The 13684-nt window shown below is 39.0% G+C and overlaps 1 protein-coding gene across 6 annotated transcripts in view; it reads left to right on the top strand.

Moving 5' to 3' along the window:
• Window positions 1-13684, top strand: part of GFM2 (GTP dependent ribosome recycling factor mitochondrial 2) — a 58905-nt gene that overhangs the window by 36435 nt on the left and 8786 nt on the right. For 5 of the 6 annotated variants that reach the window (XR_007514867.1, XR_007514866.1, XM_049865686.1 and 2 more), the window contains 3 exons: window positions 2277-2456; window positions 9145-9260; window positions 13378-13560. Coding sequence is in view for 4 of the 6 variants with exons in the window: in XM_049865686.1 (XP_049721643.1) it covers window positions 2277-2456; window positions 9145-9260; window positions 13378-13560 (479 nt within the window). In the remaining 2 variants the exon portion in view is untranslated. Of the gene's footprint in view, window positions 1-2276; window positions 2457-9144; window positions 9261-13377; window positions 13561-13684 lie in introns of those variants that run through there. The other variant, XM_049865722.1, reaches the window with a different exon arrangement.

Here is a 13684-nt window from a genome sequence, read left to right as displayed (position 1 = left end):
TCACCCACAAGGAGAAAAAATGGACAGGTTTGTGGAATTATATAGAGGAAAGATATTTAGGATTACCAGGTACTTTTATGCACCTAAGTAATTTGTGAAAAGGCCAGGTGGTTATGTTTCACTGAAACTTGAAAAATTAAACAAGAAAAATATAGGAGCAAACGACACAAGAGCTTCTGTTTCTGGACTGCATAGCTGGAAAAACTAAAAAATTAATGTCTGAGCTGGCTAGAACATAATGGAAATTCCCAGAGGTTAAAAAGGAAGAGGGAACAGGAATCCAGGAAGAGGAGTCAGCGCTGAATCCAGTAGCTGTACTGTAGGATTCTGCCAGTCATATCTAACCTAGCACTTGAGGGTCACATCCTCACGGAAAGAGTTAACTAGGAAAAGGCTTCTCCGTAAAAGGAGAGAGCAAGGGAACTTATCTGTCTGACTGTGGTCCTGAGGACAAAATTTCGTTTATGAGAATTTGTAACTGTAATCATCTGATGTGAGTATTTAGCTTAAATTCATACAAGCAGTATGACCTGAAAAATTCCAAGTGTAAAGTGTTCAGGGATTGGTAGTATCCCAAGGAACCTGGAAAAAACAAACACAGGGACTCTCTAAGAGACATATGTCTTCAACCCAGGCCTCAAAGAAATTGCCACAGATAAAGGAATATGAAGTCACAGTAAAAAAATAAAAATTATGTGTACGTGTGTGTGTATAGCTATAGATATGAAACCATGAGTAAAAAGCACAATGAGCAAAAGTCAGTAGAAACAACAAACATCAGACTCAGACCAGCAAAGGCTTCAGATAATTCAGATTATCAGATATAGAATATAAAATAGGTATGCTTACTATTTTTGCAGAAATAAAAGAGGGGATAGAGAGTATTAGCAAGGAACAAGAGACCGTCAAAAATAACCAAGGAACGATTGCTGTGTGAGAAAGAAAGAAGTGCTCAAAAAAATGATGGGAAGCATATCATAAGGACAGAAGAGCCAGCCTGAAGCGACTCTATTGGTCAAATCTAGAGCAATTTGAACAGGAAAATAATGAACTATAGACTATTAAGAAAAGAAGAATTTATGAGTTCATACGATAATACATAGATAAACAACAAGAAAAGGGAAGGTTCTTCCTTATAGTGCAACACCAAGCTTTAACTGTTACACGTGGGGCAGGGGACTGCAGTTGGGAAATAATCATTTTGCACCCATTATGGATGCTAAATATAGGGTAAATTGTTGAGCAGGATTTTTGCATGGTCTTAAAGTGTCTCCCCACAGATAGCTTATTAGTTGCAAGGGGGAATAAAAAGTAACTAGATGCTGTAGAAATCAGACCACATCTTGACTGGATGATCAGAATCACAGTCACCAGTGAGGGGCAGGCACATATCATGTGCATGCAGATGTGGTACTCTGAGAACCACCACAACATCACTTAAGTGTTATTCCAGCTGGGAATATATAACCTGAGTCTAATCATGAAGCATCAAACAAACCAAATTGAGGAGGATTTGGTTAAAAGGGAGGAGGGTGGTAAGGTGGCTTTGTCTTTCAAACATTGATGTCATAAAATACAGAGTGGCTCTGGAAATGTTCCAGGTTAAAGGAATCTAAAGAGATGTGACAGCTAAATGCAATGTCTGATCCTAGACAGGATCTTGCACTAGAGGCAGGAGGGGGGACAGAGGGAGGAGTGCTATGAAGAGATTATTGGAATGATTGATAGAATTGGGATGCAAATAATAGATTATGTACTAGTGTTAAATTTTCAGAATGTGATAACTTTGTTGTGGTTTTGAAAGAGAATATCCTTATGAACGTGTACTGTAAGATTTCATTTATGTGAAGTTCTAGACTGGCAAGACTATGGTGAAAGAAATCAGAACTTTCTGGTGTGGTGGAAATAAAACATTTTTACAAAAAATATAAAATTTGTTATTAAAAGGATTTCAGTTATATAAGAAATATTTCAAAAGTTTAAAAGTATAATCTGCATATCAGAAAACTTGTGTGATCATCTGCCTAAACTTAGCACTACAGCAATATTAACAGGTGATTTTTAACACTGATGAACACAGAAGTAGATGCTATCTTGGTAGAACTTCCTTTCACTCTTATTTTTTATACTGTTTCTAGTCCCATTGTTCATATTTTCTCCCGCTGTATCTTCTGTGAAACCTCGAGCTTACTGATGGTAATTTTGCCAATTGTAATACCTTGACACCTTTCCAGAACAAATCTCTGAGGTACTGTATTCAATTTGCTTGATTACAGATACCTTAGATAGAACTTTAGGAGACAGACGGCATCTTGTGACTATAGAATTAGAAGCAAGACCAACTGAAACATCATCTGTTATGCCAGTTATTGAATATACTGAAGATGTTAGTGAAGATCTTTTGAAGACCTCCCAAGAAGCTATTGAAAACGGAATTCACAGTGCATGCCTCCAAGGTAAGGTACTCTAATAAGATTACTAAGCATTAGTGTCACACGTGACCATTTTACTCATTCCTTATGTTATGGATTATTTCAACCTACACCTACTCCTCACATAATCTCGTTATCTAACGTCACATTTATGACGATAGTGTGAAAAATATACTATCCAGCTGTTTTGCTCATTGACAATGTATGTCTGACAGTAATGAACACCAAGGTGGGAGGCAAGAGTAGCGCTGGCTGTGATGGTTAAAGTTATGTTTCAACTTGGCTGGGCCATGATTCTCAGTGGATTGGCAGTTATGTAATGATGTAATCTGGCAGTTGTGTAATGAGGTAGTCATCTTCCCTTTTGGATCTGATGTAGTCATCCTCCATTTTTCTTGCAAAACGGTGGGATTATAATTCCTTTTTTATTGTACTTTAGATGATGGTTTATGGAGCAAATTAGTTTCTAATTAAACAATACACATATTGTTTTGTGGCATTAGTTGCCATCTCCACGACATGTCAACACTCTCCCTTCTCGACCTTGGGTTTCCTGTTACCAGCTTTCCTGTACCCTTCTGCCTTCTTTTCCCTCCCCCTGAGCTGGTGTGCCCTTTTAGTCTCATTTTGTTTTATGGGTCTGTCTAATCTTTGGCTGAAGGGTGAACCTCAGGAATGACTTCAGTACTGAGTTGAAACGGTGTCCAGGGGCCATACTCTTGGGATTTTTCCAGTCTCTGTCAGACCAGTAAGTCTGGTCTTTTTTGGTGAGTTAAAATTTTGTTCTACATTTTGCTGCAGCTCTGTACAGGACCCTCTATTGTGATCCCTGTCAGAGCAGTTGGTGGTGGTAGCTGGGCACCATCTAGTTGCTCTGGACTCAGTCCAGTGGAGGCAGTGGTAGTTGTGGTTCATTAGTCCCTTTGACTAATCTTTGTCTTGTGTCTTTGGTTTTCTTCATTCTCCCTTGCTGCAGAAGGAGTGGGACCAGTGAAATATCTTAGATGGCTGCTCACAAGCTTTTAAGACCCCAGATGCTACTCACCAAAGTAGGATGTGGAACATTTTCTTTATAAACTATGTTATACCAATTGAGCTAGATGTCCCCCGGGACCATAGTCCCCAGCCCCCAGCCCAGTAATTCAGTTCCTCAGGGGGTTTGGATGTGAAGCTGCTGTGACCTTGCTTTGGTCAAGTTGTGCTGACTTCCCCAGAATTGTGTACTATCTTACTCTTCACCAGAGTTAAACCACTTATCTATTGTCTGGTTAGTGTTTTTCCCTTCCCATTTCTCCCCTCCCTAGTAACCATCAAAGATTGCTTTTTTCTATGTGTAAACCTTTTCATGAGTCATTATATAATAGTGATCTCATATGGTATTTTTCCTTTTATGATTGACTTATTACACTCAGCATAATGCCCTGCAGATTCATCCATGTTTTGGGATGTTTCTCAGATTCATCATTGTTCTGCATCATTGGCTGGTATTCCATTGTGTATATGTACCATAGTTTATCCATTCATCTGTTGATAGGCACTTAGGTTGTTTCCATCTTTTTGTTATTGTGAATAATGCTGCAATGAACATGGGTGTACATATGTCTATTTATGTGATGGTTCTTATTTCTCTAGGATATATTCCTAGGAGTGGGATTGCTGGATTGTATGCTAATTTCTATTTCTAGCTTTTTAAGGAAGCACCATATTGTTTTCCAAAATGGTTGTACCATTTTACATGCCTACCAGCAGTGTGTAAGTGTTCCAAGCTCCCTGCAGCGTCTCCAACATTTGTTATTTTTTGTATTTTTGATTCATACTACTAATGTTGGGATGAGATGGTATCTCATTGTAGTTTTGGTTTACATTTTTCTGATGCTAGTGATCTTGAGCATTTCCACATGTCTGTTAGCTGCCTAAATGTCTTCTTTGGTGAAGTGTCTGTTCATATCCTTTGCCCATTTTTTTAATTGGATTATTTGTCTTTTTATTGTATGGGTATCGGACTTTCCTGTAGATTTTAGAGATTAGACCTTTGTTGGATTTGTCATAGGCAAAATTTTTTTCCTGGTATGTAGATTCTCTTTTTATTTCTTTTGGTGATGTCTTTTGATGAGCATAGGTGTTTAATTTCTAGAAGATTCCAGTTATCTAGCTTGTCTTCTGGTGTTTGTGTATTATTAGTTATGGTTTATATGCTATTTTTATGCCATGTATTAGGGCCTGTAGTGTTGACCTTATTTTTTCTTCTAATGATTTTTATAGTTTTTAGTTTTAGATTTAGGTCTTTGATCCATTTTGAATTCATTTTTGTGTATGGTGTGAGGTATGGGTCCTGTTTCCTTTTTTTACAGGTGGACATCCAGTTTTGCCAGCACCATTTGTTGAAAAGAGTGTCTTTTCCCCATTTAATGGACTCTGGTCCTTTGTCGAAGATCACGTGACCATAGGTAGATGGATTTACATCTGGGTTCTCAATTCAGTGTGTCTGTTATCGTGCCAGTACCAGGCTGTTTTGACTACTGTAACTAAAATAGGTTCTGATGTCAGGTAATGCGAAGCCTCTTACTTTATTTTCCTTCTTCAGTAGGTGCTTTACTTATCTGGGGTCTCATTCTTTTCCATAAAAAGTTAATGATTAGTTTTTCCATCTCGTTAAAGAATGCCGTTGGTATTTGAATAGCAATTGCGTTGTACTTGTAGATTGCTTTGGGTAGAACTGACATTTTTATGATGTTGAGTCCACCTATCCATGAGCATAGTATGTTTTTCCATTTATGTAGGTCTTGTTTGGTTACTTAGAATGGTATTTTGTAGTTTTCTTTGTGTAGGTCTTTTACGTCCCAGGTTAGATTTATTCCTAAGTATTTTATTTTTTTAGGGGCTGTTGTAAATGGTGTTACTTTCCTGATTTCCTCTTTGTAGTTCTCTTCCCCCACGTGTCTGTCAGTTTGTCGTACCGTGCGGGCTTGTGTGTTGCTGTGATGCTGGAAGCTGTGCCACTGGTATTCAGATACCAGCAGGGTCACCTATGGAGGACAGGTTTCAGCTGAGCTTCCAGACTAAGACGGACTAGGAAGAAGGACCCGGCAGTCTACTTCTGAAAAGCATTAGCCAGTGAAAACCTTATGAATAGCAGTGGAACATTGTCTGATACAGTGCTGGAAGATGAGCCCCCCAGGTTGGAAGGCACTCAAAAGATGACCGGGGAAGACCTGCCTCCTCACAGTAGAGTTGATCTTAATGACGTGGATGGAGTAAAGCTTCCGAGACCTTCATTTGCTGATGCAGCATGACTCAAAATGAGAAGAAACAGCTGCAAACATCCATTAATAATCGGAACCTGGAATGTAAGAAGTATGAATCTAGGAAAATTGGAAATCGTCAAAAATGAAATGGAATGTTTAAACATCGATATCCTAGGCATTAGTGAGCTGGAATGAACTCGTATTGGCCGTTTTGAATCGGACAATCATATAGTCTAGTGTGCTGGGAATGACAACTTGAAGAGGAATGGTGTTGCATTCATCGTCAAAAAGAACGTTACAAAATCTATCCTGAAGTACAACGCTGTCAGTGATAGGATAATATCCATACGCCTAAAATGAAGACCGGTTAATACGACTGTTATTCAAATTTACACACCAGCCACTAGGGCCAAAGATGAAGAAATAGAAGATTTTTATCAGCTGCTACAGTCTGAAATTGATCGAACATGCAATCAAGATGCATTGATAATTACTGGCAATTGGAATGCAAAAGTTGGAAACAAAGAAGGATCAGTAGTTGGAAAATATGGCCTTGGTGGTAGAAACAATGCTGGAGATCGAATTACAGAATTTTGCAAGACCAGTGACTTCCTTATTGCAAATATACTTCTTTCACCAACATAAATGGCGGCTATACACATGGACCTCGCCAGATGGAACACACAGAAATCAAATTGACCGCATCTGTGGAAAGAGATGATGGAAAAGGTCAATATCATCAGTCAGAACAAGGCCAGGGGCCGACCGTGGAACAGACCATCAATTCCTCATATGCAAGTTCAAGCTGAAACTGAATAAAATCAGAGCAAGTCCACGAGAGCCAAAATATGACCTTAAGTGTATCCCACCTGAATTTAGAGACCATCTCAAGAATAGATTTGACGCATTGAATGCTAGTGACCAAAGACCAGACAAGTTGTGGAATGACATCAAGGACATCATCCATGAAGAAAGCAAGAGGTCACTGAAAAGACAGGAAAGAAAGAAAAGACCAAGATGGATGTCAGAGGAGACTCTGAAACTTGCTCTTGAGCGTCGAGCAGCTAAAGCAAAAGGAAGAATTGACGAAGTAAAAGAACTGAACAGAAGATTTCAAAGGGCCCCTCGAGAAGACAAAGTAAAGTATTATAATGACATACGCAAAGAGCTGGAGGTGGAAAACCAAAAGGGAAGAACACGCTCGGTCTTTCTCAAGCTGAAAGAACTGAAGAAAAAATTCAAGCCTCAAGTTGCAATAGTGAAGGATTCCGTGGGGAAAATATTAAATTGACTCAGGAAGCATCAAAAGAAGATGGAAGGAATACACAGAGTCATCATACCAAAAAGAATTAGTCGATGTTCAACCATTTCAAGAGGTGGCATGTGATCAGGAACCAATGGTACTGAAGGAAGAAGTCCAAGCTGCTCTGAAGACATTGGCGAAAAACAAGGCTCCAGGAATTGATGGAATATCAATTGAGATGTTTCAACAAACAGATGCAGTGCTGGAGGTACTCACTGGCCTATGCCAAGAAATATGGAAGACAGCTTCCTGGCCAACTGACTGGAAGAGATCCATATTTATGCCTATTCCCAAGAAAGGTGGTCCAACTGAATGTGGAAATTATAGAACAATATCGTTAATATCACATGCAAGCAAAATTTTGTTGAAGATCATTCAAAAACGACTACAGCAGTATATCGATAGGGAACTGCCAGAAATTCAGGCTGGTTTCAGAAGAGGACGTGGAACCAGGGATATCATTGCTGATGTCAGATGGATCCTGGCTGAAAGCAGAGAATACCAGAAGGATGTTTACCTGTGTTTTATTGACAATGCAAAGGCATTCAACTGTGTGGATCATAACAAACTATGGATAACACTGCAAAGAATGAGAATTGCAGAACACTTAATTTTGCCCATGAGGAACCTTTACATGGATCAAGAGCTAGTTGTTCGGACAGAACAAGGGGATACTGATTGGTTTAAAGTCAGGAAAGGTGTGTGTCAGGGTTGTATTCTTTCACCATATCTATTTAATCTGTATGCTGAACAAATAATATGAGAAGCTGGACTATATGAAGAAGAACGGGGCATCAGGATTGGAGGAAGACTCATTAACAACCTATGTTATGCAGATGACACAACCTTGCTTGCTGAAAGTGAAGACGACTTGAACCACTTACTAATGAAGATCAAAGACCACAGCCTTCAGTATGGATTACACCTCAACATAAAGAAAACAAAAATCCTCACAACTGGACAAATGAGCAACATCATGATAAACAAAGAAAAGATTGAAGTTGTCAAGGATTTCATTTGACTTGGATCCACAGTCAACACCCATGGAAGTAGCAGTCAAGAAATCAAAAGACGCATTGCATTGGGCAAATCTGCTGGAAAGGACCTCTTCAAAGTGTTGAAGAGCAAAGATGTCACCATGAAGACTAAGGTGTGCCTGACCCAAGCCATGGTATTTTCAATTGCGTCATATGCATGTGAAAGCTGGACAGCGAATAAGGAAGACTGAAGAAGAGTTGATGCCTTTGAATTGTGGTGTTGGTGAAGAATATTGAATATACCATGGACTGCCAAAAGAACGAACAAATCTGTTTTGGAAGAAGTGCGGCTAGAATGCTCCTTAGAGGCAAGGATGGCGAGACTGCGTCTTACATACTTTGGACATGTTGTCAGGAGGGATGAGTCCCTGGAGAAGGATGTCCTGCTTGGCAGAGTACAGGGTTAGTGGAAAAGAGGAAGACCCTCAACAAGGTGGATTGACACAGTGGCTGCAACAATGAGCTCAAGCATAACAATGATTTTAAGGATAGTGCAGGACCAGGCAGTGTTTCATTCTGTTGTGCGTGGGGCTGCTATGAGTCGGAACTGACTCGACGGTACCTAACAACAAGGACAAGTTCTCTTTATTGGTGTATAGGAATCCAGCTGATTTTTGTTTATCTTGTATTCGGTTCCTCTGCTGAATCTATTAGTTCCAGTAGTTTTCTTGTGGAGTTCTTTAGGTTCTCTGCATATAGTATCATATCATCTGCACATAGGGATAGTTTTACTTCTTCCTTACCAATGTGAATGATCTTCATCCCTTTTTCTTGCCTTATTGCTTTAGCTCGGACTTCCAGCACAATGTAAATAGGAGTGGTGGTAAAGGACATCGTTGTCTTGTTCCTGTTCTCAGGGGGAATGTGTTCAGCCTCTCTGTTAAGAATGATGTTGGCTGTTGGTTTTGTATAGATGCCCTTTATTAGGTTGAGGAATCATCCTCCAGTTTTGCATCATGCTGATTTTTGCATAACAACCTGGTCTTTGGAACCTAACCATGTCAGTAAGTGAGGAGCGGGTGTATTTTCTAATAGTGCTTTCTCCCTACCTCTTTACTGTCACTTCTCAGTTACTCCTCACTACACACTGAAATCCTAATACAATACCATTTTTCTCCCTTACCTAGGACCATTGCTTGGATCTCCAGTTCAAGATATAGCAATTACTTTACATTCACTGGTAGTTCATCCTGGTACCTCCACAACTATGATTTCTGCCTGTGTCTCAAGATGCGTACAGAAGGTATAGAACTATCCTAACTCTTTTGACTCTACTGACTCTATACGACCACTGATTTCATAGACATCTTTACGGATAGGGCCTGACCTTATGTCTTGGCCTCCTGAGCCTTATGGTTAATAAGAGCTCTTACCTTGGAGAATCTTTGGCTTCTTAATCATCAGCATCTTAGAGGATCTTAGAAATTACTTAAGAATCTTAAAAATTACTGTGTAACACAGGTTGCTGTTGAAATAGTCTCTGCTTTTGGGAAAAGGACAGTGGCATCTCTGTTTTCTCCATGCCCAGACACACAGCCATTAAAGGCAAACTTGATAGGCTAGAAAAGAGGACACATTTGGGGCTAGCTGGTCCATGGTGAACTATAATCAAAAGGGCTTTAAGGAGGTAATATTAGTACCATTTTTGCAGTTGATGTTTATTCAAATAAGATTAAGAACCATTGATAAGTTGTACCAAATAAGACTCAATGTAAACAACTTCCCTTCTGAAAGTATCAGGCAATCTGGTCTTGGTGTCATTACCTAGGGGGATGTCCCTGGGTGTCATGTACCCTCTGCTTCCTCCCCCAGTAATCAATCGGAGCTGGATTAACCCCCAGGAGCATGGCACGCTCAGTGTTGATTCCGTGCATTCTCAGTGCTGGACTACCCTAGTTTCTAGGTGATTGATTTTGCATTAAAAATGCTTTTATAACCGTTTTTTAATATTTTGGATTGTGTTAAAGATCTGATCTTCTGTGGTCTTATTTGAATCCTTAATTATAAAGTTAACTTAAATACCCCAAGCCACTGACTTAAGAAAGCTGAACTTAATGTCTCTTATATATGAATTCAGATTCATACTTCTTAAAAAGTGTTATTTTAAATCTAAAAACTAAGCTTTTATTTTAAAAAATTGTTTAAATATTATTTGTCTAAGAGTATAGTTAGAAATAGTACCTATAAAGTAGTTATGATTAAATTGTTGAAGTTGAGAATATTCACCTTCCAGTAATTTTTAAAATTTCTCCTACAATTGATTTGGTATTGAAATAATGGTAATCTGAAAGATGATTTAATATGGTTTCTAAATTAACCTCAAGCCCCAGTACATTGGCCAGTCCTTCAAAATATAGTATGCCCTCTAAAAATAAAATCCGTAAGTATTTCTGGTTTGGTTACCATTTTTATTGAGGCCATATTACACAGAGTAAGAATTAACTTGATGAGAAGGGTAATTTAGCCTTTAGTTTTCATTTATTAATTTAAATAAAATACTCCTAATGGAAGTTCTCCTGTTCTTGTTAAGCTTTGTCTAGTGGTGAACCTTCTCCTCTGTATTTGTGAAAAGTTAGTAATACTTCACATATTTATTGAGCTATCCATCTGGACACTGTGAAGGACACAAATATGCATACATTTTTCTTGACCTAATGGAGCTGCTTGTTGTCAGGTGCTGTCCAGCTGGTTCTGACTCATAGCGACCCTACGTACAACAGAACGAAGCACTGCCCACTCCTTCTCCATTCTCACAATCGTTGTTATGCTTGAGCCCATTGTTGCAGGCACTGAATCAATTCATCTTGTTGAGGGTCTTCCTCTTTTTTGTTGACCCTCCACTCTAAAACTTGCTTCTACTAAATCGTAAGCTTCTAAAGGAGCTTACGATTTAGTAAAGGAATTAAATATAGCCAAATATTAGTTAAAATGGGCTGAGTACTGTAAAAGCTGGGAAGCAGGGAATCGGGAAAAAATTTAATATTTGAGCTGTGATGGTTTGGATGATTTGGGCACAGGGGTACATCCCAGATGGGAAAGACTGAAGAGTTTTTCAACTATAGCAGCAGATGAAGACAGAGGTGTAGTGAAAAAGAGTGTTGGGAAAGTAGAATGGGGTCAGATTGTAGAGAAACCTTTAAAAGCAACATGAAGAAGTTTGAACTTTGATCTGAGAACGGTGGTGAGTAAAGTTTTTGAAAAAGAAAGTACAATCATTAGTGCGGAGGTTTGGAGTAGGGAAGAGATAATCTAGGGCGGGAAATGAACTAGGTCTGAACTAGGATACCAGCAATAGGAATGGAAACCTTAGAGCTTACCTGGGGAAAAGGAGTAGTCAGAGATGCATGTCCAGATGAACTGAAGACTAGTGGTGCCATCAGTAGAAAAAGGAAGAGCAGAGCAGAGTGTTTGGAAAAGAAAATGATGAGCTCAGCTTGGGACATACTGAGAAATAGCTTTAGGATATTCAGAAACTGTCCCAAAGCAGGCCAGTGAAGTTCAGGACTGGAGCACAGAGACTGCTCTGCAAGACAGGGTTTAAAGTTTTTGAGGAATCCACTTAGGTGTTTTTGAAGCTCTGCACCTAGATAATATTGCCAAGGGCAAGACTGGGAAGAGGAAAAGAAAGAGAAGTAAGGACAGATCCATGAGCACAGGATGTCCTGTTTAGTTACACAGGATTCAGTTCTTTGCTTAGTTGTAGCATTTTTCCACTCTCAATTTTACATTTTCCCACTCCATTATTCTAAAAGACATTAGGAGAACTGGCACAAAGCTCTTGGTAAGGATTACAAAAATACAGAGGATAAGAAAGTTGCTTGCTATTGACATTATTTTTGAGTAATTCAGTATTGTCATCCAAAAAGGGTTATTAGATAAATTTTCTATGCTGGGCAGGTAATTTATAGTTGAGTCATTTCAGATGAGTTGATAATGATTTTAAAGGTTTAATCAGCCTCAAGTAACTGAGTGGTTATGTTTTATTTGTACTTTTTTTTGTTTTTTAATATCTGTGATAAAATACACTCTTCATTTTACTGATTTGGCCATTTCTCATGATTGTGAAGGTGGGGGCGGGGAGAAGAGGAAGTGAGGTATCAGGGACAGAACCATTGCTTGGCTTAATACAGGAGATTATAATGCCTTAGTGGAGTCCTTGGGAAGGGCAGTTAATTAATGGAGGATCTAATGGACAACCTTGCTACTAATGAGGTCAAGTCCACCAAGAGGCACCTTGGAAGAAAGTCCTGGCAGCCTCCTTCAGAAAAATCAGCCATCGAAAATCCTGTGGAGCATAGTTCTGTTCTGACACACGTGGGGGCAGCCATGAGTTGGAATCTTCTCAACAGCAACTGATCTGGTTTGATGTAAGGCGTTGGAAATGAGAAGGGGCACGGGAAGGAAGATAGCAGCTAAATCCGGGTGAGGGTGAGGGCACATCCCAGAGCCTTCCTCTCTAACTTTTCTGGTTCTCACTGCTAAACCTTAACTCACTACTACAGTTCACCTGAGTGACTACCAAAAAGTGGCTTTGAATTTATAAGAAAGTATTTTACTACTTTTAAAGTCTAGCAGGCTAGTGAAGTGGAATAGCTTTTTATTATCAAACCTACCAGTATTAATGGTACTTCCAAACTCCATCCAAAACCCTGTTACCAATTTATCTGATGGAATGATACTATTAAAGAAAGGTGTCTGATTGAGACCTTCAGTAAAAATAGTCTTTATGTTGCTGCTGCTTCTCAAATTTTATTCCACTTCCTACTTGCCTTGCACGATTTTCGCTCTTTTCTTCAGTTTCCATATTTTCTTTATGTGCATGTACTTCTTTGCATTTGAAGGGTAAAATCTAAACAGATGTTAGGCCAGACAGTGTTTATTTTAAACAGAAAATGTATTTCTACTGCCTTAATTGTGTTAAATTTCTCTCTTTTTTTAAATCTCTCCCCTTTATTTCCCCCCTTGATTGCCCTCTCTGACATGTAGCGTGGACTATAACTCAGGAAGAGAAACATGAGGTTTAAACATGAAGAAACAAATCTTTGATTTAAGGGGGAAAACTTTTTTCTCTATCTCTGGCCACATGTTCACAGAAGGGCTCAATGTAATCGTTTTACCCCTTGCCACGTACCATACGTGAGGTCTTAGACATGCTGTATTACACATGTACAAATACTAAAGTTTGTACTATTTGTTATTATTTGTACTGATAGTTATCTTTATAAAGAAGACTAAATCAAGCTTCTGTCTTTTGCTGGAGCCTAGGCAGTTATTTGAAAGTTTGTATGAATTCCCCCCCCACCCACCCCATTTTATTTCCAGTTTGAGCAAGTGAGGTTAACATTCTTTAATTTCTTTAGGCTCTGAAGAAAGCAGATAAGCAAGTTTTAGAGCCACTGATGAATCTGGAGGTTACAGTGACTAGAGATTACCTCAGCCCTGTCCTGGCAGATCTGGCACAAAGAAGAGGGAACATTCAGGAAATTCAGACTCGCCAGGACAACAAAGTTGTTGTTGGATTTATTCCCTTAGCAGAAATTATGGTAGGTACTTTCTGACTGAGAAATGCAGATTCTTTTTTAATAAAAGGGAGATATACATGCTAAGCAAAAAAAAGTCGATCAGTAAGACCTGGAGAGAGCATCAGGGCTCTGATTTAGAGAATGC

The sequence above is a fragment of the Elephas maximus genome, chromosome 2, assembly GCF_024166365.1.
Source record: "Elephas maximus indicus isolate mEleMax1 chromosome 2, mEleMax1 primary haplotype, whole genome shotgun sequence".
Taxonomy (NCBI): Eukaryota; Metazoa; Chordata; class Mammalia; order Proboscidea; family Elephantidae; genus Elephas; species Elephas maximus.
This window is presented reverse-complemented; position numbering and strand designations above follow the sequence as displayed.